Here is a 26,603-nt window from a genome sequence, read left to right as displayed (position 1 = left end):
ATATACTTGCCCTAGCCCACCCCCTCCCAGACTGATACTATGTGTGTGAGAGCGAGAGTGGGGGGGATAAAGATACGAAAAATGATAGAAATGTCATGTTTAGACCCAAATAGAAGCACCCACCAAAACCACCAACACCACCACCACATGGCGAGAATTATTCTGGTCATACAATACGTTGCCCATCATCAGATTCTCAGACACTAACTCGATCAGTCGGTGTCAGAATTTATTTGGGGGTGGTGGCAATTAAAAAAACAAAGAGAAATAAAAACATCGTCGGGATTGAAACAATATAAAGTGCGTTTGAATTTAGAATCGTTGAACAATTCGCTTTTTATTATTACGTAGCAATTGTTTTAGTTTTGGTGAAAAAAACATTTTTTAAAGAGAAAAACAAAATTTTTGTTAAAAATGTCCATGGCGATAACAGTGAGTGTTCAAGAATTGTCCGAATTGATAAATTTGCATTTGGGTTCAGAATTCTTGGAAAAAGATCCAGCCTGGCAGATATTGGACTCTCCCATTTCGGGAAGGGGTTTGTTTGCTACGAGAGACATCAATGTGGGAGAGGTCATATTGCGAGAACCTGCTTTACTGGCTGGCCCTAAAGCAAGTCAGTCCACCAATTTGAATACCTGTTGCCTATGCTATTGTAAGCTTGAGGGTGAGAATGCTGCTATAATGTGCCAACATGGTTGCACCATGCCCATTTGTATGGCATGTAGTGATTCTGAACGTCATGCCATCGAATGTAAACTCTTTCGCAAATGGAAACCCAAAGATCCCAGCAAAATGAATCGTAATGCCATACGCATTATCCCCATTATACGTTGTCTATTCCTTAAGGAAATGCAGCATAAACTTTTATATGCCCTCCAGGCCAATCTTGATAAATTCTTCAAGGCGGAAATTGAAAAGGCCTCCGAGTGTTTTGAGGAATTCACTCAAAATCGAGATGTGATCAATTATTTCTATCGCACCATTTGCGCCTTCAATACAAATGCCTTTGAGGGGAAAAGTTGTGTCGGCGGTCATGAGGTATTGATTCGTGCCCTATTTCCTTTGGCCGGTCTAATGAATCATCAATGTACCCCAAATGCCAATCATCATTTTGATAATGGCGAGACGATAGTCATTACAGCTGCCCGTCCCATTAAACAAGGAGAGGAGATTGTTACTACCTACACGAAGTTATTGTGGAGTACATTGGCCCGTAAAGCTTTTATGGGTTTGACCAAACAATTTATGTGTTCCTGTGCGAGATGTTTGGATCCAACGGTGAGTTATTTTTTTTATAAAAAAAAATCTAAAATTTAAAATATGTTTATACAAAGAAAAGAGCCTTTATGGGTTTGCTTATACAGGGTAAACAAATAGAAAGAAATATGTACGGCCGTATATGAAATACCCTCTTTTGAAAATTCCCTTTTTTCTAAATTCAAACAAATATGGCAAAAAAATAACAAATATTTTAAATTGAATTCAATTTTTTTAAAATTAATAGTCAGAGACTATATCCTCCTATAAAGGTACCAAATGGTCAATAATATGAATACTGACATTGTTAATCTGATTTCGAACTTTGCAATATCATAGCTAATTGTTAACACTACACGGACGAAAAAGACTGTTTTTCATATGTTTGGGTTTAAAAATTATGTGTTTGGAACTCAAATTTTTTAACACAATATTTGTAAGTGCAAGCATATAATGTTCATAAACTAGCATAACATGTTTGGGACATATATGTTAATATGTTAGAACATATTATGTTTGGGACATACAATGTTTGTAAATATAATATGCTTAGATGCAAACATATATTAATTTGGAAATAGCCTATAAACATATATGTGTTTAGAAAGAGAGAGAGAGAGTATGCTGCAATAAAAGAGGTAACCAATTGGTGCCTTAAAATTATACCCACACAAAGAAAATTTCATTAAAAAATTTTAATACCAGTGTATGTCCTAAGGTGAAACATAATATGTTTGAACAATACAAACAATATTTTATTTGCACCAATTCTGAAAATATATATGCTTGAAGAGAAATGTTTTCTCTGCAGTTGTAAGTTTAGGAAAAAAATCCCTAAAAAAAAGGATTTTTCCCTACGCATGGTATCACTGTCCACCATCAACGTTACCCTGCTCCACACTGTGGAACAGGGTATTATAAGTTAGTGCATATGTTTATACTCTGCGCCCCACTGTGGAATAGGGTATTATAAGTTAGTGCATATGTTTGCAACACTCAGAAGGAGACGAGATAGACACATGGTGTCTTTGGCAAAAATGCTCAGGATGGGCTCCTGAGTCGATATAGCCATGTCCGTCTGTCCGTGAACACATTTTTGTAATCAAAGTCTAGGTCGCAGTTTTCATCAAATCGACTTCAAATTTGGCACAAGTGTGTGTTTTGGCTCAGAATAGAACCCTATTGGTTTTGGAAGAAATCGGTTCAGATTTAGATATAACTCCCATATATACACGCAAAGAAAAAAACGTTTGGGAAACGTGTACCGAAAACGTTTTTCTTGTGTTAGAGTTTTTTGAATTGCTTCTAAAATTTTAAACTTTTATCACCAAAAAAATTCGTTTGTTACAAAATTTTTATTTTTTCAATAAAAAATGTTATTTTTGAAACAACAACACAGTCCATTTCGTTTATATCAAACACTGTTCTTTTCTGACTTTAGGTCTTTAATAAGACACATTTTACAGTTCAAAATTTAATATACTACAATGTAATATTGAACATTTTTTCGGAATATTCCGAACATATCTGGAATATATGTAAAAAAAAAACAACAAAAAAACTTTGGTCGGAGCAGGGATCGAACCCACGACCCTTGGCATAAAAGTCGGACGTAGCAACTCTGCTCCACGGTGGCAAACTAAACGTTTGTTTCTGTTAAATAAACTTTGTTTATTCGGTTCGTGGGCGCCGCAAGCTATGCTATATAAATATAACTTAAATGGATATTTATCTATTGATGACCATAACAGGTACATAGCTCAGTGGTTAGTGTGTTGGCTAACAAAGTGCATGGTCCGCGATTCGATTCTCCGTCCAGGCGAAAGGTAAAAAAATTGTAAAAATTTATAAAATCGTATAATTTCTTCTACATTGTTTGTATTACAGAAAAAAGTGATAAGAACTAAAAAACTTCGTGGAAGTGAGAAAGATGTGGAAAATGCAATTAGCCAGAAATTTTTTTTTTGAGTTAGTCTTTATGAAATTGGTTTTACATCCTGGAAAAGAACAAACGTTTATCACAAAAAGTATATAATTTTCTTCCAAATGCACTTCCTTTCAACGAAAAGCAAATGAGAAACGAACTTTGTTTGTCTAAAATTTCGTTTAGGAGGAAAGAAATATTTTTTTGCGTGTATATTTCGTCCGATATGGGCTTATATGGCCCCAGAAGCCAGAGTTTTACCCTAATTTACTTAAAATTTTGCACGAGAAGAGCAATTAATACTATAGTCAAGTGTGCCAAATTTTATTGAAGTCGGTTCAGATTTAGATATAGCTCCCATATATATCTTTCGCCCGTTATGGACTAATACGGCCCCAGAAGCCAGAGTTTTACCCCAATTTGGTTGAAATTTTGCACTAACAGTACAATTAGTAGTGTAGTCAAGTGTGCCAAATTTTATTGAAATCGGTTCAGATTTAGACATATCTCCCATATATATCGTTCGCCGGATTTACACTCATATGACCACAGTGGCCAATCTCTTACTTCGAAATTTTGCACAGGCAGTAGAATTGGCATTGTAGCTATGCGTGCCAAATTTGGTTGAAATCGGTTCCGATTTAGATATAGCTCCCATATATATCGTTCGCCCGATTTACACTCATATGACCACAGAGACCAATTTTTTGCTCCGATTTAGTTGAAATTTTGCACAGGGAGTAGAATTAGCATTGTAGCAATGCGTGCCAAATTTGGTTGAAATCGGTTCAGATTTAGATATAGCTCCCATATATATGTTTTTCTGATTTCGACAAAAATGGTCAAAATACCAACATTTTCCTTGTAAAATCACCACTGCTTAGTCGAAAAGTTGTAAAAATGACTCTAATTTTCCTAAACTTCTAATACATATATATCGAGCGATAAATCATAAATAAACTTTTGCGAAGTTTCCTTAAAATTGCTTCAGATTTAAATGTTTCCCATATTTTTTTACTAACATTTTGTTCCACCCTAGTGCATTATCCGACTTAAATTTTGAGTCAATAGATTTTGTAGAAGTCTATCAAATTATGTCCAGATCGAGTGATATTTAAATGTATGTATTTGGGACAAACCTTTATATATAGCCCCAACAACTTTAATGGATGTTATATGGTTTCGAAAATTTAAATCTACAAAGTGGTGCAGTGTATAATATACACGCAGAGAAGGAATATGATCACCTCAAACATGTTTCAAGAGCAAAATGTTATTTTTGTATGGTGACCATGTAACATGCTTGTTACTAAAATGTTATTTTCTCGTCAAACATAACCGGCTTGCCGAAATCAGATACATGATTTCCGAGAAAATAACATGGTTGCGAAAACCATGTTACATGGTCACCACCCAAAAATAACATTTTGCTCTTGAAACATGTTTGAGGTGATCATATTCCTTCTCTGGGTGTAGTCGGCCCCGCCCGACTTTAGACTTTCCTTACTTTTTACTAACATTGTGTTCTACCTTAGTGCATTAGCCGACTTAAATTTTGAGTCTATAGATTTTGTAAAAGTCTATCAAATTCTGTCCAAATCGAGTGATATTTAAATGTATGTATTTGGGACAAACCTTTATATATAGCACCCAACACATTTGACGGATGTGATATGGTATCGAAAATTTAGATCTACAAAGTGGTGCAGGGTATAATATAGTCGGCCCCGCCCGACTTTAGACTTTCCTTACTTGTTTAACAATAATATTATTTCATCGAAAACGTGACGCACTTTTTCATAAAAACATTTTCAAAAATTAACGCATTTTTATCAGTGTATTATATATCGTAGTAAACAGTGTATTATATATCGTAGTAAACTAGACTACTATTAAATTTATCTCCTTTTAATTTAAAATCTTTGAAATTTGATATTCAGAACACTAACTCGATTTATCTACTACAGATCATTTTTCATACATACTTTTAGGCGGTACAATTATGCACTGATAATATCATGGTAGAAGCAAGTAAAATTGCTTACAAATATTATATCCGTCTCGTGAACTCATCTTAATGCTATTTGCAATCGAAATGTGTAAATATATTTTAAATTATAAATAAATGTTGTTGTTGTTGTTGTTGTTGTAACAGTTTATTGTGATCTCATCCATTTCATGTTATACGCTTGGTACATCAGCTTGTTGGCAGATCAAGGAACTCTGCGACTAAGATGGGGTGTGTCCAGAGTGATCTGGTGGTAAGTCGGGTTGGTTTGGCTGGGCAAGAGAAAAGATGACGCGTGTCGTGTGGCCCTTGGTTGCAAATTGGACAAACGTCAGCTACGCTGCTATCAATCACCGATAAGTAGGAATTGAGGCGGCTGCACTTGCCTGATCTTAATTGGGCCAAAACTACCCTAGTCTGCCGTGGGAGGTCTCTTTCCTCCGGTGCTATGGGCGGTGGTCGGACTCCAAGAACAGGATTAACCTTGTAGCTTCTCACCGCTTCAGCTACAGTATCCTCATGAATCCTGTTCAAACCTGCCTGGTACGCTGCTTGATCTAGAGGCTCTCTTTTATAGCGCTGGATCTCGCGCTCTAGATTATGTATATCAACCCTTACGTTCCTGGGTGGTGGTTGTGTATCCATAAGATGGTGGTTTGGATGATTACTGCGATAACAACCCAGGAGATACTGCTTTGACAACATGTAGTTGTGTCTTCGCACAGGGATGATCTTTGTCTCCACATAAAGGTGATCCAGGGGTGTGCTGCGGAGACACCCAGTCGCAGTTCTAAGAGCAGCGTTCTGGCAGGTTTGTATGTTATTCCACTGCGAATCACTGGTCTGCGGTGTCCACACTGGCGCTGCATAGTTTACCACTGACCGGCCAATTGCCTTATAAGTAGTTAGCAAGGTTTCTTTGTCCGCACCCCAAGTACTGCCGGCTAGTGACTTGAGGACCTTGTTTCTACCACGGAGCTTATTACAAATTGCAGTGGCATGGGCAGATGACCTAAAAAGGCTGTCGAATGTGACCCCAAGAATCTTGGGGTAATTTGTGGTCGGAATTATTACTCCATCGACTCTGATATTCAACTGCCTGCGCACTTCTGCCGTCCATGTAGTAAATAGTGTGGCTGAGGATTTGGTGGGGGATATCCTCAAGTTTCTCGCAGTGAAATAACTGGTAAGATTAGCTATGTAGACGTTCAACCGATCGCAAATGTCATCAACATTGGGCCCAGATGCCAAGATTGTACAGTCATCCGCATATGATACAATCTCGACGCCGTCAGGAGGGGGTGGAATCGAGGACATGTAGAGGTTAAACAGTGCCGGAGATATCACCCCACCTTGGGGAACTCCCTGTTTAACTCTACGCGGTCTTGACTTTCTGTCCCTGAATTCCACGTACGACTGGCGTCCACACATATAATTCAGCACCCAACGCTTCGCTCCTGCCGGTAGGGACGTATTCTCGATGTCCTCAAATAATGTGGCATGGTTGACAGTATCGAATGCTTTCGATAGGTCAAGCGCCACGAGGACCGTCCTGTGACACGGCCTGGGCTGGTTAAGTCCCTTATTAATATGTGTCGAAATGGCATGTAAGGCTGTTGTCGTACTATGTACCTTACGGAATCCATGTTGATGGTGGGCAGCTGGAAAATTCTCCACAAGGCTGGGGAGGAGTAATGCCTCAAGTGTCTTGGCTACTGGCGACAGAAGGGATATCGGTCTGTACGATTCACCTTTGCTCGAATCTTTGCCCGGTTTCAGTAGTGGAATCACCCTTCCCATTTTCCAGACATCGGGTATAATGTGTGATTCCAAAGACAAATTGACGAGTCCGGTCAGGTACTCAACTCCCAGTATTCCCAGATGCTTCAGCATTAGCATTGAAATTCCGTCAGGGCCCAGCGCCTTAGATGGTTTCGCGCTGTTGATGACATTGGTAACTTCGGCTGCAGTAAATTGTGGTGTGTCATCGGCTCGGAGACCACGTACACGACGGGTGGCTCTCCTTTTCGCTCTATCACTCTCGGGATGCTCGACAAACTGTCGGTTGAAGTATTTGGCGCACCTCTTCGGATCAGTCACAGTCACGTCGCCAAATGTGACTGAAATCCCATCATCCCTTGTGGAGGGGTTCGAGAGGGCTCTAACTGTTGACCACAATTTACCAGTTCCTGTTCCTAAGTTACATTGCTTCAGGTGCTCTAACCAAGTGTTCCGCTTGTGCTCGTCGACTATCTTACTAATCTCTAGATTTAGTTCTCTGATTCTAGGATCAGCAGGGTTAGCACGACGGCGTTCATCACGCTCGTCTGCGAGTCCCGCCGCTTCGGCTGGGAAGTTGGGCCTCACCTGGGCAATTCGACCAGCGGGTATGAAGCGAGCGGCTGCTGCGTTGATGATGTCCCGGAACTCCCTCTGGGCAACATGAACATGTGAGGGGGACGGGAGCTCACTGAAGCGGCGATCGGTGTATTCTCTGAAGCCTTCCCAGTTGGCTTTCTTTTGATTAATAAACGTCCGGCGTTCAGAGGTTATGAAATCGGAGGGTCGGTTGATGGTGAGAATTATGGGGAGGTGGTCCGAACCCAATGAAATGACGGGTTGCCAGGAGACGTCATTTATCAGACCAGGCGATGCTAACGATAAGTCTGGCGAACTGCTGCAGTCACCCATAATTCTCGTGGGGGCCTCTTCGTTCACCGTGCAAAATGTGGAGTCGTCTATCTGCTCTGCCAAAGCTATGCCCCTCTGGTCATTACCCAGGAGAGAATGCCAAAGTTCATGGTGGGCATTAAAATCTCCTAGAACCAATCGGTTATGCCCGCTCAACAACCACTCAATGTTTGGGCTATAACCAGGAGCACAGCTACCAACCGGCGGTATGTACACATTGTATAGCTCTATCTCGGCAGCCCCACACTTAACTGCTACCCCCATACATTCCATGTACGGGTCATTAGTGTCTAGCACAAGCGTGATAGGTCTATACTGCACGGAACGGTGTAATATGAAAGCCAGGCCACCACCTCCATTTCTTGTGCGATCCTTCCGTAGGACATTGTACCCATCACAATGTCGTAGGCTGCAGGTGGGATTCAGCTTTGTTTCCTGGATCGCCGCGACCCTTATCCTTTTCCGATTCATAAAGTCTACGATCTCACTAATCTTACCACGGAGCCCGTTGCAATTAAATTGCAAAAATGATGCACTCTCCGGAACTGGTACAACAATATTCGGTGTAAGATGCTGCGGCGGAGAATATTGTTGTGCGGGAGAAGTCGGTGGGGTCACATAATCAGATGACCCACTGCTGCTGTCATTGGCACAGCATCCTGCCACGAAGTCAGTTTGACTATACTCCCGCAGCGATGTTAGGCCGGAGCAATTCCGGAAGTGCACCCATTCCATGCACCGGTTACACCTCACCGAAACCGAGCGATGGTGAATTCGATTTCGGCAGACGGCACAGTACCATGGTCCGGGGTTTTCCTCTATCCCGGCTCGGACCAAAAGCAGGCGGAGAAGGCTCCCCGGGATGCACCTTCTCCAACACGAAAAAATGGACGAGACAACACGTACACTGAGGTGGCAGCCGCTGGCCGATGGCTGGTATCCATCGGGTCAATCCGGTGCGTAGAACCCGCCGCCGTGGGATTGTAATTAAGGATCACCGTTTTAAAAAAAGTGGCACACCGGTAACATTGCTACCATATTGGAAAATAACATAATTTCCATTGAAAAACCTCGTCGTAATAATATATAGAATTTCGTGCGATGATGACAGATGTGACTTGGGTCCCCAAATTACCCTTAATATACCACCTTTTATGACCAGTGACACTTTTTGTGTCACTTTTTAGAAATTTTCCATGGTAATACTGATTGAATTTCAAGTATATTTACACTGGTTCCATCACATTCATGGTGGAGTAATCAAGGAAACATAATTGAATGTGGTTGAAATTAAATTATCAATCAAAAATTTTATATTTATAAATTTTATCGTTTTTGTCTGCCTTGATTGCAGAATTTTAAAATTGGAGGAAAAACTTTTGTGAGTAACGTTTTTGATCAATTTCATAATTTAGATATCTCATCAAGAGCTTTCAAATATCGTTGTTATTTTAAAATCGTGTGCATACTTTTAGGCTATACAATATTGCACATCTGAGAGCTTATTAGTTGTAGTAATAATAATTATTTTATACAAAAAGTTTTTACTAAATATTTCAGTATATTGTCAGTATATGCGCTCTAACAACCACACGCAGAGAAGGAATATGATCACCTCAAACATGTTTCAAGAGCAAAATGTTATTTTTGTATGGTGACCATGTAACATGTTTGTCACTAAAATGTTATTTTCTCGTCAAATATAACCCGCTTGCTGAAATCAGATACATAATTTCTGAGAAAATAACGTGGTTGCGAAAACCATGTTACATGGTCACCATGTTTGAGGTGATCATATTCCTTTTCTGGGTGCATGCAAAAATTGGTCCATATCGATCCATATGGTTTGAGTTCCGGAGTACATTGGAAGGGTAAATTTCATCCAATCTGATTGAAGTTTAGTACGCAAAAATTGATCCATATGAGTCAATTATTATATAAAGCTCCCATATTTATTAACCGATCCCCAGATTTGACCTACGGAGCCTCTTGGAGGAGAAAATTTCATCATGCATTGCTTCGTTCGTTTGATTTCAATAGACGGATGGACATCGATACATCGACTTGGAATTTCACCACGACCCACAATGTACACAGAAAAAAATTTCCGTAGTTAAACTAACGCCAAATTTAACTTATTTTTATTGGAAAAAAATTATTTGCTAGTAGTTAAATTTTATTATTTTTTTTTCGAAATTTTCTACAGCTTAATGAAATCTTACTTTTTTTAAGTATGTCTCAAAAATTTTATGAACTAAACGTAGGTATAAAGTTCAATGACCGTACTCATTAGTTCAATATGAGCTAAAACAAACGAAGAATTTCGTACGATTCCCAAAAATAGTAAGAATGAACTACTGTATGGTTAAAATGGTGATGATTTGGCGCCAAGGATTTTCTTCTTTACTTTTAGTTCATTTTTCTTTTTTCTTCTATGAGAGGATGTAATTTCATGAACTGCAGTTAAAAAGTACAACGGGGCATTAAATTTTCCTGGTTTTAACAACGCTTTGTGGAAATCTCAAAATGTGGAGTAAAATTTAGTTCAATTTTCGTGCGAGGTATTTTATTCTTTCTATAAAACAGTTCACTTTTTTTTCGGTGTACTTTATGGGATATGAAGCCAATATTGTGATGTATTACAAACGGAATGATAATGTTAGTGAACCCCCCACTGTTGTGGAGGGTATAAAAATTATTGAAAGTGTCGAAGAAATCAATATATTTTTTTTTAATTTTATATCATTGATCACTATCAATTAAAAAATTAATTGGATCAATAAACTTCGTTATCAACAATTAGAAATTTGTTTTGTTGAAATTTTCTGTTCTCAAGAGCACCCAGCAAAAAAAGAGCTTTCAAAAAAGTAGTTTGGATCCCCAATTTGTGATCCGAAAGTAGTACAAACTTGGATCATCTCCAATGAATTTTACATGGACTTGTCTTGGACGGAAGTACTCCATTTTTGGATCCTTTGTATTGATTTAGAAGTTGTGCCTTGGAAGTTAATTTGGATGAAGAAATTTAAAAGAACTAAAAAACGTTTTTTTCCAATTTCACTTTTTATTTTTTTTTTTTTTCAGTATTTTTGTTACACTTTTATTTATTATTATCTAATTTTTACAAATTGAAAAAATTCTTCGTTTCCACCGGGGGTTGAATCTGGGTCTTTTGTCACCATAACATAACGCCTTAGCACACACAGCCACAGACGCCATTGAACACGATGCATCAAATATTTGTGATACGAACCTAATATGACACCACGGCGTGACATTCTAACTACTTCCTGAGATGTTCTTTATTATTATGAATGAAACAAATAAAAAACGGTGATTCAAATCTCACTAGCGGAAATTTTTATGTTAAATACTTTTCTAAAAAATATTTTTTTTATGTTATACATACATCGTTTTAATATTGTTTTTTTTTTTTTTTTTGTGGCATATATTTTTATACCCTCCACCACTACTGTGGTACAGGGTATAATAAGTTTGTACATTTGTATGTAACGCCAAGAAGGAGTAATCATAGACCAACCTTTTAGTATACGGATAGGCTTAGAATTAAATTCTGGGTCGATTTAGCGATGTCCGTCTGTCTGTCTGTTGATGTATTTTTGTGTGCAAAGTACAGCTCGCAGTTTTAGTCCGATTGTCCTAAAACTTGGTATAGGGTCCTGTTTCGGCTCAAAGACGATCCCTATTATATATATATATATATATATATATATATATATATATATATATATATATATATACAGTAGAATTCGGTTATAGCGACCGCCAAGGGACCGAAATTATACGTCGTTATAACCGAACGTCGTTGTATCCAAATAAGTGGACACAATATTTTTAAGTGTTATTTTTTATCATGTATATTCATATTTATTGAGATTGGAAATAGTTTAGAATTGTGGTGTGTTTTATATTTACAAGAATTTCTTTTAATAATTTACTTTCAATAATTTCAACTGAACTATATAAACTCTCTGATATATCAGAACCCCCAAATCGTAAATACTGTGTGTTAATGTGTGAACCGCACTCAAGGTTTCTGTCCTAGTTGGAATTTTTGGCTCATCTTCGTCATCTGGTTCATTATCGCTGTGAGTTCCATCTTTTTTTTGTGTTGTCCACTATTTCTCTCAATGAAGGCTCTTCTGATGTCATGACGTTTTCATCGACATTTACGAACTCATCCCAGTCCTGGTTTGAACTCGAACTCATCCCAAACTGGTTTGAATATTTCTTCTTTGTCATTTGCACCTCTGTTTGGGATAGTCGAAAACAAATTCTGTGATTGCCCGCAGTATATCTTTCTTTATTTAGTATTGGCTGACGACAAAAAATGGAATGGAAAAAATAGAAATTAGTACACAGAATTTACATCGTCGTTATAACCGAATGTCCATTCCAAAGCAGACGTGCAAATTGGTCGTTAAAAGCAGATGGTCGCTAAAACCGGAGTCGTTCTAAGCGAATGCTTGCATATGTACAAACTATTAAGAAACAAACTTGCTATGAAAATCCGTCGTTATAAACGGATGGTCCTTATAACCGAGGTCGCTATAAATGAATTCTACTGTATATATATATATATATATATATATATATATATATATATATATATATATATATATATATATATATATATATATATATATATATATATATATATATATATATATATATATATATATATATATATATATAATTGGCGTGGATATCAACCGATCTTCCTCAAATTCCTTACATCCGAATATTTTGTGAGTCTCGAAAAACTTGCAAAATATCAGACAAATCGGTTCAGATTTAGATATAGCTCCCATCTATAGCTTTCGTCCGATTTACACTCATTTGCCCACAGAGGCCAATTTTTTGCTTCGATTTAGTTGAAATTTTGCATAGGGAGTAGAATTAGCATTATAACTATGCGTGCCAAATTTGGTTGAAATCGGTTCAGATTTGGATATATCACAGAGGCCAATTTTTTGCTTCGATTTGGTTGAAATTTTGCATAGGGAGTAGAATTAGCATTATAACTATGCGTGCCAAATTTGGTTGAAATCGGTTCAGATTTGGATATATCTCCCATATATAGCTTTCGCCCGATTTACACTCATATGACCACAGAGGCCAATTTTTAACTCCGATTTAGTTGAAATTTTGCACAGGGAGTAGAATTAGCATTGTAGCTATGCGTGCCAAATTTGGTTGAAATCGGTTCAGATTTAGATATATCTCCCATATATATCGTTCGCCCGATTTACACTCATATGACCCCAGTGGCCAATTTTGTACACCGATTTAATTGAAATTTTGCGCAGGGAGTAGAATTAGCATTGTAGATATGCGTGCCAAATTTGGTTGAAATCGGTTCAAATTTAGATATAGCTCCCATATATATGTTTTTCTGATTTCGACACAAATGGTCAAAATACCAAAATTTTCCTTGTAAAATCGCCACTGCTTAGTCGAAAAGTTGTAAAAATGAATGTAATTTTCCTAAACTTCTAATACATATATATCGAGCGATAAATCATAAAAAAACTTTTGCGAAGTTTCCTTAAAATTGCTTCAGATTTAAACGTTTTCCATATTTTTTTTACTAACATTGTGTTCCACCCTAGTGCATTAGCCGACTTAAATTTTGAGTCTATAGATTTTGTAAAAGTCTATCAAATTCTGTCCAAATCGAGTGATATTTAAATGTATGTATTTGGGACAAACCTTTATATATAGCACCCAACACATTTGACGGATGTGATATGGTATCGAAAATTAGATCTACAAAGTGGTGCGGGGTATAATATAGTCGGCCCCGCCCGACTTAAGACTTTCCTTACTTGTTTTTACTAACATTGTGTTTCATTCCAGGGCGTTAGCCGATTTCAATTTTAATTTTAGAGAAGTAGAAAAAATAGTCTCCATTATAAGTATTTGTATCTGGAAATGCAAACCTTTATATAGCTCTCAGCAAATTTGAAGTAGTTGAGATGGTAACACAAATGTTGGTCTACATGGTGGTGAAGGGTATAATATAGTCGGCCCCGCCCGACTTTAGACTTTCCTTACTTGTTTTTACTACCATTGTGTTTCATCCCATGCACGCACAGAAAAAACATGTTTGGACATGGTTGCCGCATCCATTTAATACTTATTTAGAGTATGTAATTGTCGCGAAAACCACACCCAGAGAAGGAATATGATCACCTCAAACATGTTTTAAGAGCAAAATGTTATTTTTGGGTGGTGACCATGTAACATGATTTTCGCAACCATGTTATTTTCTCGGAAATCATGTATCTGATTTCGGCAAGCAGGTTATATTTGACGAGAAAATAACATTTTAGTTACAAACATGTTACATGGTCACCATACAAAAATAACATTTTGCTCTTGAAACATGTTTGAGGGGATCATATTCCTTCTCTGCGTGCATGTATTTTGTCTTTGTAAAAATAATTTTCGAGCGGAGAAAAATATATGTTGGCAATAAGCATTTAAATGGTTCTCAAATGCCGCAAACATGTTCTATTATTTAAATGATAGAATTTGAGACTATTATATGGTCAGGAAAATTATGTACCTGACCATTAATTTTTTTTACTTTTTTGCAGAGAAAAAAATATTTTTATAGTTTACGTATAGACATGTCTACAACCATTACATGGCCATAAAGACCATGTACACACGATTTTCATTTTGCGCGTCAGTCGTGTGTTGATTGTTTCTTGGAATGGACGGAGAATACGGAATTATTGTGTTTTGTTAATTTATTTATTCAGAAATGGCACGTGGTTTTATGTGAATACAAAAAAGGAAAGTGTAATTGAAACAAATGTACCTGGTTTTTGTTCTGCATTTTGACATATGGCATAATTTATTTTTATTTGCAGTTATATGATGTCTGTGTTTATACATTTGATGGGCACGATGTAAATATGGAATGATTTCTTATTGTTGAATTGAACCAAACTAGATTGTGTAAAAATATGTGATGTTTGCTTGCACGACATTATAAATACAAATAAACAATGAATTAGTTTATAAATAAATAAAAACAAATAAATAAAGTTGATTTTGTGTTTTCTTTTCTCAAGTGGCGTCCTTTTTTCGACGACGAAAAAAGTTTTTTCATAAAAATCAAAACATTTTAGGTTGTGACCATGTTCTTTTAACTAGAAGAAAAACATGTTTGACGAATAACATAACATTTTAGATCGTGACCATTGTCTTTTAATGGAAACAAAAGTCTTTTTTATCAATATAATAACATTTTAGATGAGGACAATTGTATTTGTCTTAGAACCATGTTCACTGAGCCAACATGGTTGCAGGTTAAAATGTTACATGGTCGCCGCAAAAATAGCTGCTATCATATTATTTTGCTCTTTGAATATGATTGTGACAATCATGTTTCTTCTCTGCGTGCAGGGCGTTAGCCGATTTAAATTTTAATTCTAGAGTTTTTGTAGAAGTACAAAAAGTTGTTTCCATTAAAAGTATTTGTATCTGGAAATGCAGACTTTTATATAGCTCCCAGCAAATTTTAAGTAGTTGAGATGGTAACACAAATGTTTGTCTACATAGTGGTGAAGGGTATAATATAGTCGGCTCCGCCCGACTTTAGACTTTACTTACTTGTTTTTATTTATTTTCTATTCTTCTTTCGAAATTGAATTCTCCAGATCTTTAATTTTCGCTTAAAACGACCTAATTCCGTACTTTCTAAGACTTTTCCAAAAGGACTGTATCGGAAGTGGAAACATTTGATAGGGGATGGGCAATAATATAAATCAGTATTAGGCGTTTTCTGTAATGGGAATTAACAGGTTGGCTTATAAGTCCCCGGTCTGACACATAGATGGCGTCTGTAGTATTAAAAGGTAGTATTATTTTTATATAGTACCAACCTTCAAATGATTCGTGTTAAAATTTGCCGTCTGTAAGTCAATTAGTTTGTGAGATAGAGCGTGTTTTGTGAAGTAACTTTTGTTATTGTGAAAAAAATGGAAAAAAGGAATTTCGTGTTTTGATAAAATACTGTTTTCTGAAGGGGAAAAATACGGTGAAAGCAAAAACTTGGCTTGATAATGAGTTTCCGGACTCTGCCCCAGGGAAATCAACAATAATTGATTGGTATGCAAAATTCAAGCGTGGTGAAATGAGCACGGAGGACGGTGAACGCAGTGGACGCCCGATAGAGGTGGTTACCGACGAAAACATCAAAAAAATCCACAAAATGATTTTGAATGACCGTAAAATGAAGTTGATCGAGATATCAAAGGCCTTAAAGATATCAAAGAAACGTGTTGGTTATATCATTCATCAATATTTGGATATGCGGAAGCTTTGTGCAAAAAGGGTGCCGCGCGAACTCACATTTGACCAAAAAAAAACAACGTGTTGATGATTCTGAGTGGTGTTTGCAGCTGTTATATCGTAATACACCCAAGTTTTTCCGTCGATATGTGACAATGGATGAAACATGGCTCCATCACTACACTCCTGAGTCCAATCGACAGTCGGCTGAGTGGACAGCGACCGGTGAACCGTCTCCGAAGCGTGGAAAGACTCAAAAGTCCGCTGGCAAAGTAATGGCCTCTGTTTTTTGGGATGCGCATGGAATAATTTTTATCGATTATCTTGAGAAGGGAAAAACCGTCAACAGTGATTATTATATGGCGTTATTGGAGCGTTTGAAGGTCGAAATTGCGGCAAAACGGCCCCATATGAAGAAGAAAAAAGTGTGGTTCCACCAAGACAACGCACCATGCCACAAGTCATTGAGAACGATAGCAAATTGGGCTTCGAAATGCTTCCCCACCCACTGTATTCTCCAGATCAGGCCCACAGCAACTTTTTCTTGTTTTCAGACCTCAAAAGGATGCTCGCAGGGAAAAAATTTGGCTGCAATGAAGAGGTGATCGCCGAAACTGAGGCCTATTTTGAGGCAAAACCGAAGGAGTACTACCAAAATGGTATCAAAAAATGGGAAGGTCGTTATAATCGTTGTATCGCTCATGAAGGGAACTATGTTGAATAATAAAAACGAATTTTGACAAAAAATGTGTTTTTCTTTGTTAGACCGGGGACTTATCAGCCAACCTGTTATTAAGACGATCCCAACAAAGATTTCTTAATACAAAAAGGTTTTTTTTTTCTCTGTATATATTTTTTCCTCTGGGCTTTCAAGGTCATTTTTGAATGCGAATAAGACAAATATTGAATTATTCCATTATTTTCATCCAACGTTTCGCTGGGATTTTTTCCAGCTTCATCAGGGATGATTTTTTTATTGGATCTGGTAACAATATAATAGTGAAATATATCAGATCTTAACATACATTCTATTGATTTTCGTACAAGTTTCACTTACATTCAATCTATCGTCAATTACATTTGCAAACAAATACGCCAATTATTACGATATTACTAGAATTCGACATAAAACACATATTTTGTAATTGCAAAAATAATTAACTTAAACTAATATCACAGTAAAACTTATGTTGCTATCACAGATGGTAACCGACTAAACTATAACAATACAATGCTGTAGTTGGCGTTAGCATTGTCTTTGTCTTCTTTTCTGTTTATTGCACTTGTTGTTTTTTGTTGTATACGTAAACTCTCTAATGTATATCTCTTATTTTCTCTTCTCTCTTTGTCCAATATTTTTACGTTTCGTAGATCTGCATTATGGTTGTTCTCTATGCAGTGTTGAGCCAATGCTGTTGTCATCTTTTCTTTTTTTATATCTCCTTCGTGCTCTGCAATTCGTGTAGCTAAGCTGCGCTTTGTTGTGCCGATATAGCATTTACCGCATTTCTCTGTAGAGTTTCCAGTACATGTTATTTCATACACCACATTGCTTTGCTCAGTTATTTCTATTTTGGTTTTTGTTTGTGTGAATAGAGAGGCTATTGTTTTGTTTGGCTTGTGTGCTAAGCTTATTTCGTTGTTTGATTTATTTATCCATTCAAAAGTTCCAGAATTATTTCCAAAAGCAAAATTGATTTGCAAGCACTGTGCAATGGTCCAACTTATGAGAACATCTCATGTGGTAGAAAACATGCAGACAGAATTTTCTATGCCCTAAGCAAAACAATTTATATTTTTAGTACTTTTTTTTTGATGCCCTGTGCTGCTTCTGTATTTTTTTTTTAAGCATAAACATTCACAACAATTACTTTGTTCTTTTTTTTACCAACAAAAAAATAGTGTCTCAATGGAAAGTCTAAAATGATCAACAAATAAATATTTTTACTACAGTTTGTATTTGTAAATAGACAAAAGCGGTAGTCGGTACTGAAAAATCATAATCTCTGAAGTGAGAAAAAAGCTTCGAAAAACTTAGGAAAATATTATAGTTACGCAAAATAATAATAAATAATATTTTGACAATTTTTTTTTGTGAAATTGAAAATGTTTTCACCGGTAGATATAGAGATAAATGAATTAAATGAACTAATTAATTTACATTTGGGTGATTTGGTAGTGGATAAAAATTCCGTTTGGCAAATATTGGATTCTCCCATATCAGGAAGAGGGATTTTTGCATCTAAAGATATTGCTGCTGGTGAAATTATATTACGTGACTATGCCCTAATGGCCGGGCCTAAAGCCAATGAGGCATCCAGTGTAAATACCTGTGCGGTATGTTGTCTTCATATACAAGGCAATAATCGGGATATTATGTGCAAGAATGGATGTACTCTACCTATATGCCAAAATTGCCAAGATTCCAAATCCTGTCATTCTGATGAATGTGAACTTTTGCGTAAATGGCAACCAAAACAAAAACATCAATCAAATCTTTATATCTTAAGAATGATTTCAATAGTTCGTGGTATATTTCTGGGTGCCCAACAACGTAGACTATTATATGCTCTACAGGCCAATGTTGATAAATACGATATGAGCGAGTTTGAAAAAGCAATTCGATGTTTTGAATCATTTCCCAAAGATCAAGAAATGATGGAATATTTTTTTCGCATCATTTGTGCTTTTAATACAAATGCTTTTGAAGGAACCTGCAGATTGGATAATGGCCATGAGTTACGAATACGTGGTCTATTTCCCTTGGCCAGTTTAATAAATCATCAATGTACTCCAAATGCTGATCATCATTTTGAGAATGGCAAAACAATTGTTTTTATAGCCACACGTCCCATTCGTCAGGGTGAGGAGATTACTACCAGCTATACGAAATTAATATGGAGCAATATGATGAGAAAAATGTTTTTAATGATGACCAAGAAGTTTATGTGCTCCTGTTTGAGATGTTTGGATCCAACGGTGAGTGTTCTTTTTTGTACTTTGTGAGATCGGAACAATTTTGAGGAATTTATTTGCCAACTAAGTAAAGTCGAATATTTGAAGTATATGTGGGCCAAACGTCCAAAACTAGCATCCATGTCCAAAACTAGCATTTTGTTTTGAAGCATGTTTAGGATGATCATATCCCTTCTCTGCATGCTGAATCGGTTCAGATTTATTTATTCAATAATTTTATACATTCTGTTCGCTGTAACCCCCAAATTGAAGATATCTCTTTTTCTACATTACTCTCCAAGTATACATAGGACCAAAAGTTTTATTAGCTATTTCATGAAAGGAGGAAGGTGTGCAATGCAATATTTGATTATTATCACCATTATCAAATTTGTCCTCATTGTTATTACCGTCTTCGTCCTCTATAAGTCCAACTCTATAAACATTTCGGAGTTTGGACCTCTTTCCATTCGAGTTTTCAATTTCAATGGCATCCTCGTCAGAATCACTTATATCCGTACTAATATATATTATGTCCTCGACATTGGAAAGCAATTCAGCAACTTCCTCATCATCCATATTTACACAAACAAACTTTCTAAAGCCCAACATGTCTTAAATTTTTTATGTATAGTCCTTTTTACGAAACAATTACAAAATGAATGTTTTTATCAGTTATAAAATTTAAAATAATAAACCATTACATGGGAGCAAAGCGCTACAAATACAACTTGCCTCTTCAGAGCTTAAAATATAAATGAATTTTCTGCATAAAACGTAAATGAATTTGGTTCCTATTACGGATAAAAATAAAATGTGGTTTATGGGTGAATAGGCAGTGTATCTTTTAAGATACATCCAATAATTTGAATTATATGGACTTTATTATAATTGGAGATATATGTATACACAGATTTTTTACCAAAATTTTCTACAGAAATAAAATTTTGATAAAACATTCTATAGAATAAAATGTTGACTAAATTTTCTATAGAAATAAAATTTTGACAAAATTTTCTATAAAAATAAAATTGTGCAAAAATTTTCTATAGAAATAAAATGTTGACAAAATTTTCTACAGAAATAAAATTTTGACAAAAATTTCTACAGAAATAAAATTTTGACTAAATTTTCTATAGGAATAAAATTTTGACAAAAGTTACTATAGAAATCAAATTTTAAGAAAATTTTTTATAGAAACAAAATTTTGACAAAGTTTTTTATAGAATTAAATTTTGACAAAATTTTCTATAGAAATAAAAATTTGACAAAATATTCAATGGAAATAAAATTTTTAGAAAATTTTCTTCAGAAATAAAATTTTCTTTAGAAATTGACAAAATTTTGTATAGAAATAAAATTTTGACAAAAGTTTCCATAAAATTTTCTATAGAAATAAAATTTTGACAAAATTTTCAATTAAAATAACATTTTGACAACATTTTCTTATAGAAATAAAAATTTGAAAAAGTTTTCTATAGAAATATAATTTTGACAAAATATTCCGTGGAAATAAAATTTTGACAAAATTTGCAACAGAAAAAAAATTTAGAAAATTTTCTACAGAAATAAAATTTTGATAAAACATTCTATAGAATAAAATTTTGACTAAATTTTCTATAGAAATAAAACTTTGACAAAAAATTTCTATAAAAATAAAATTGTAAAAAAATTTTCTATAGAAATAAAATGTTGACAAAATTTTCTACAGAAATAAAATTTTGACAAAATTTTCAATGAAAATAACATTTTGACAAAATTTTCTATAGGAATAAAATTTTGACAAAAGTTACTATAGAAATCAAATTTTAAGAAAATTTTCTATAGAAATAAAATTTTAAGAACATTGTTTATAGAAATAAATTTTGACAAAATTTTCTATAGAAATAAAATTTTAAGAAAATTTACTATAGGAATAAAATTTTGACAACGTTTTCTATAGGAATAAAAATTTGCTATAGAAATAAAATTTTTAGAAAATTTTCTACAGAAATAAAATTTTCTATAGAAATTGACAAAATTTTTTATAGAAATAAAATTTTGACAAAAGTTTCCATAAAATTTTCTATAGAAATACAATTTTGACAAAATTTTCTATGGAAATAAAATTTTGACAAAATATTCTTATAGAAATAAAAATTTGAGAAAATTTTCTATAGAATTAAAATGTTGATAAAATTTTCTATAAAAATAAAATTTTGACAAAATTTTCTAAAGAAATAAAATTTTGACAAAATTTTCTATAGAAATCAAAATTTTAAAAATAAAATTTTAAGAAAATTTTCTATAGAAACAAAATTTTGACAAAATTTTTTATAGAAATAAAATTTTAAGAAATTTTTCTATAGAAATAAAATTTTAGGAACATTTTCTATATAAATAAAATTGTGGCAATATTTTCTATAGAACTAAAATTTTGACAACATTTGCTATAGAATTAAACTTTTAAAAACATTATCTATAGAAATAAAATTCTGACAAAATTTTCTATAGAAATAAAATTTTCTGTAGAAGTAAAATTTTAACAAAAGAAATAAAATTTTGACAAAATTTTCTATAGAAATAAAATTTTGCCAAAATTTTCTATAGAAATAAAATTTTGACAAAATTTTCTGTGGAAATAAAGTTTTGACAAAATTTTCTTATTCTCTTAATTTTGACAAAAAATTTCTATAAAAATAAAATTGTGAAAAAAAGTTTCTATAGAAATAAAATGTCGACAAAATTTTCTACAGAAATAAAATTTTGACAAAACTTTTTCGGAATAAAATTTTGACAGAAGTTACTATAGAAATCAAATTTTAAGAAAATTTTCTATAGAAATAAATTTTTAAGAAAATTTTTTATAGAAACAAAATTTTGACAAAATTTTTTATAGAAATTAAATGTTGACAAAATTTTCTATAGAAATAAAATTGTGGCAATATTTTCTATCGAAATAAATTTTGACAAAATTTTCTATAGAAATTAAATTTTAACAAAATTTTCTATAGAAATAAAATTTTAAGAAAATTTTCTATATAAATAAAATTGTGGCAATATTTTCTATAGAAATAAAATTTTGACAACATTTTCAATAGAATTAAAATTTTAAAAACATTATATTTAGAAATAAAATTCTGACAAAATTTAAGAAAAATTTCTACAGAAATAAAATTTTGACTAAATTTTCTATAGAAATAAAATTTTTAGAAAATTTTCTACAGAAATAAAATTTTCTATAGAAATTGACAAAATTTTGTATAGAAATAAAATTTTGACAAAAGTTTCCATAAAATTTTCTATAGAAATAAAATTTTGATAAAACTTTCTATAGAAATAAAATTTTGACTAAATTTTCTATAGAAATCAAATTTTAAGAAAATTTTCTATAGAAACAAAATTTTCTATAGAAATAAAATTGTGGCAATATTTTCTATCAAAATAAAATTTTGACATTTTCTATAGAATTAAAATTTTAAAAACATCATCTATAGAAATAAACTTCTGACAAAATTTTCTATAGAAATAAAAATTTGAGAAAATTTTCTATAGATATAAAATTTTGAGAAAAATTTTTATGGAGATAAAATTTTGATAAAATTTTCTATAGAAATAAAACTTTGACAAAATTTTCGACAGAAATAAAATTTTAACAAAATTTTGTATAGAAACAAAATTGTAAGAAAATATTTTACCGAAATAAAAGTTTGACAAAATTTTCTATAGAAATAAAATTTTGACAAAATTTTCTATAGAAATAAAATTTTGACAAAATTTTTTATAGAAATAAAATGTTGAAAAAATTTTCTATGGAAATAAAGTTTTGACAAAATTTTCTTATAGAAATAGAAATTTGAGAAAATATTCTATAGATATAAAATTTTGAGAAAAATTTCTATGGAGATAAAATTTTGACAAAATTTTCTATAGAAATAAAAATTTTAACAAAAGTTTCTATAGAAATAAAATTTTGACAAAATTTTCCATAGAAATAAAATTTTAAGAAAATTTTTTATAGAAAAAATTTTAACAAAAGTTTCTATAGAATTAAATTTTGACAAAATTTTCTTATAGAATTAAAAATTTGAGAAAATTTTCTATAGAAATAAAAATTTGACAAAATATTCAATGGAAATAAAATTTTGACAAAATTTGCTACAGAAATAAATTTTTTAGAAAATTTTCTACAGAAATAAAATTTTCTATAGAAATTGACAAAATTTTGTATAGAAATTGACAAAATTTTGTATAGAAATAAAATGTTGACAAAAGTTTCCATAAAATTTTCTATAGAAATAAAATTTTGATAAAACTTTCTATAGAAATAAAATTTTGACAAAATTTGCTATGGAAATAAATTTTTGACAAAATTTTCTATAGAATTAAAATGTTGATAAAATTTTCTATAAAAATAAAATTTTGACGAAATTTTCTATAGAAATAATATTTTGACAACATTTTCTATAGAAATCAAATTTTAAGAAAATATTCTATGAAAATAAAATTTTAAGAAAATTTTCTATAGAAACAAAATTTTGACAGAATTTTTTACAGAACTAAATTTTGACAAAATTTTCTATAGAAATAAAATTTTGACAAAATGTTCTTATAGAAATAAAAATTTGAGAACATTTTCGATAGAAATAAAAATTTGTCAAAATATTCAATGGAAATAAAATGTTGACAAAATTTACTACAGAAATAAAATTGTAAGAAAATTTTCTATAGAACTAAAATTTTGACAAAATATTCTATAGAAATAAAACTTTGACAAAATTTTCGACAGAAATAAAATTTTAACAAAATTTGCTACACATATACATTTTGACAAAATTTTCTATAGAAATAAAATTTTGACAAAATTTTCTATAGAAATAAAATTTTGACAAAATTTTCTATAGAAATAAAATTTTGACAAAATTTTCTATAGAAATAAAATTTTGACAAAATTTTCTATAGAAATAAAATTTTGACAAAATTTTCTATGGAAATAAAGTTTTGACAAAATTTTCTTATAGAAATAAAAATTTGAGAAAATTTTCTATAGATATAAAATTTTGAGAAAAATTTCTATGGAGATAAAATTTTGACACCATTTTCTATAGAAATAAAATGTTGAGAAAATTTTCTATAGAAATTGTAAGAAAATTTTCTATAGAATTAACATTTTGACAAAATATTCTATAGAAATAAAACTTTGAGAACATTTCCGACAGAAATAAAATTTTAACAAAATTTTCTACACATATAAATTTTGACAAAATTTTGTATAGAAGTAAAATTTGAAGAACATTTTTTACCGAAATAAAAGTTTGACAAAATTTTCTATAGAAATAAAGTTTTGACAAATTTTTTCTATAAAAATAAAGTTTTGTCAATATTTTCTATAGAAATAAAATTTTAAGAAAAATTTCTACTGAAATAAAATTTTAACAATGTTAATTTTTTAAATTTGGTCATACTATCAAAATCCAGTGTTCTCTTTTACTGTAGAAGTAGTATCTTTCCCTTGTTGGTGCAATCCAAAATCGTTAGAACATGTAAAATTCGGCACACAATGCAAGGTATATTTATACACCCAAAAACATTTCTTTCGAAGAAAAAACATTTTTGTTATACTAACCATACAAATAATATTTTTTTAAATTCAGTAGATTTTTGGTAAAATTTACTTCAAATTTGGTAGATTATTTTTGGTACGCTTGGCAACCGTGATCTCTATATGATATCTTCAAAACTCACATATTTAAAGAACTTCTCTAAGTAAATACAAGGGTTTAAAACTAATGCATACTTTTAGGCTGAAACAAATTTATATTTTAGTACATAAGAAATACACGTGAGGTCTAAATCACAAAGCATGCGAATCATGTGAAAGTGTGAATGCAATCAGTCAACCAGTATGCCTGGGTGTGAGTGTGTGAATGTTGAATAGCTATTGAAAAATGCATCGTTTCTTTGATTTGTTTACATTGAAAATCTTGGATTCGCCTACAAATTTTGAATGAAAAATTCTGTACGATCTTAGTAGCACTGCTTTGAAAAAAAGCATTTTTGTGTATCTCATCTTGTTTATATTATTTTGGGTAGGTTGTTGGTAGTCTTCCAAAGAAATATGGTTTTCCATGTGCTAGATATCGGATGAGATTCGTTGCTCTTCGCATTTGTTTTATATTCAAACAAAACCAAAAATGAATATCAACTCATTGTGGGGTGGTATATTTTCATAAATAATTTTATTATCGGAGAAATCAAATGAAAACAGTTGGTATTTATAATCGGGCGAGAGCAGTGGTTGTTGGTGAAATCCATATGACGTAATTAAGAAATTTGGAAATTGTGAATTGTGGAAAAAGTGTTATTGTGGAAAAAGAAAATCTGTGAAAAAATGACTTCTCCCTTATCAACTCCAGAATTGGCCGAATGCATTAATGAACATTTGGGTCCCAAATTACTGGAAAACAATCGCTGCTGGAAAATTTTGGATTCTCCTCTTTCGGGCCGTGGGGTATTCGCTGCCCGAGATATTTCTCCCGGTGAAGAAATTTTGCGAGATGTAGCCTTATTAGCAGGACCCAAAGTCAGTGATGCCACAAATCTAAATACTTGCATTGTATGTTGCACCCAATTACAAGGCCAAGATGAAGAAATTATGTGCACGAAAGGATGCACTATGCCTATATGCTCGAAATGTAATGATTCTCAACGTCATTCGAAGGAATGTGAACTTCTACGTCATTGGAAACCTAAAGATACGAAAAAACTCAATTTTCATTGCATAAGAATAATTTCTTTGGTACGATGTTTTTTTCTTGGGGAATTACAACGTAAACTTTTGTTCACCTTACAATCGAATACGGATAAATTCTATAGAGCCGAATTAATAAAAGCTGCTGACTGTTTTGAAAATTTCCCCCGTGAACGTGATATGCTGGAACATTTCTATCGTACCATTTGTATATTTAATACCAATTCTTTTGAGGGCAATTGCAGAGTGGATGGCAATGAAGTGGGACTACGTGCCCTTTTTCCATTGGCCAGTTTAATCAATCATCAATGTACACCTAATGCTTCGCATCATTTTGAGAATACCGAGACTATTGTTATAACTGCCACCCGGCCCATTAGACAGGGCGAAGAAATTGTCATTAGCTATACGAAATTATTGTGGGGCAATTTGACGAGAAAAATGTTCCTTTTTATGACGAAACATTTCATGTGTTCCTGCCAAAGGTGTCTGGATCCAACGGTAAGTTGCAAATCGAGGGATGACAGTATTCATTTCGAAAGTATTAACAAAAATGAAAGTATTAACAAAGTGAGCAAAGTAGAAAATCGTGTGGGACGGACTATAGGTTTGGGAAATAAACCGTATTTCCTTATTTAAGAAATTTAAGAAATAATTAAGGGACAAATGTTATGGGAGGTTTATCTCAATCTGAACAGAAATGTCTG

General features: G+C 32.9%; 1 protein-coding gene across 3 annotated transcripts in view; it reads left to right on the top strand.

Moving 5' to 3' along the window:
• Nucleotides 1-215: 215 nt before the first annotated feature.
• Nucleotides 216-26,603, top strand: part of SmydA-8 (SET and MYND domain containing, arthropod-specific, member 8) — a 105,285-nt gene continuing 78,897 nt past the window's right edge. The window contains exon 1 of one of the 3 annotated variants that reach the window (XM_075302364.1): nt 216-1,281. In XM_075302364.1, the coding sequence (XP_075158479.1) occupies nt 415-1,281 (867 nt within the window). In that variant the 5' untranslated portion in view covers nt 216-414. Of the gene's footprint in view, nt 1,282-18,266; nt 19,191-25,355; nt 26,398-26,603 lie in introns of those variants that run through there. The other 2 variants (XM_075302363.1, XM_075302365.1) reach the window with 2 other exon arrangements.

The sequence above is a fragment of the Haematobia irritans genome, chromosome 3 (genome assembly GCF_050003625.1).
Source record: "Haematobia irritans isolate KBUSLIRL chromosome 3, ASM5000362v1, whole genome shotgun sequence".
NCBI lineage: Eukaryota > Metazoa > Arthropoda > Insecta > Diptera > Muscidae > Haematobia > Haematobia irritans.
This window is presented reverse-complemented; position numbering and strand designations above follow the sequence as displayed.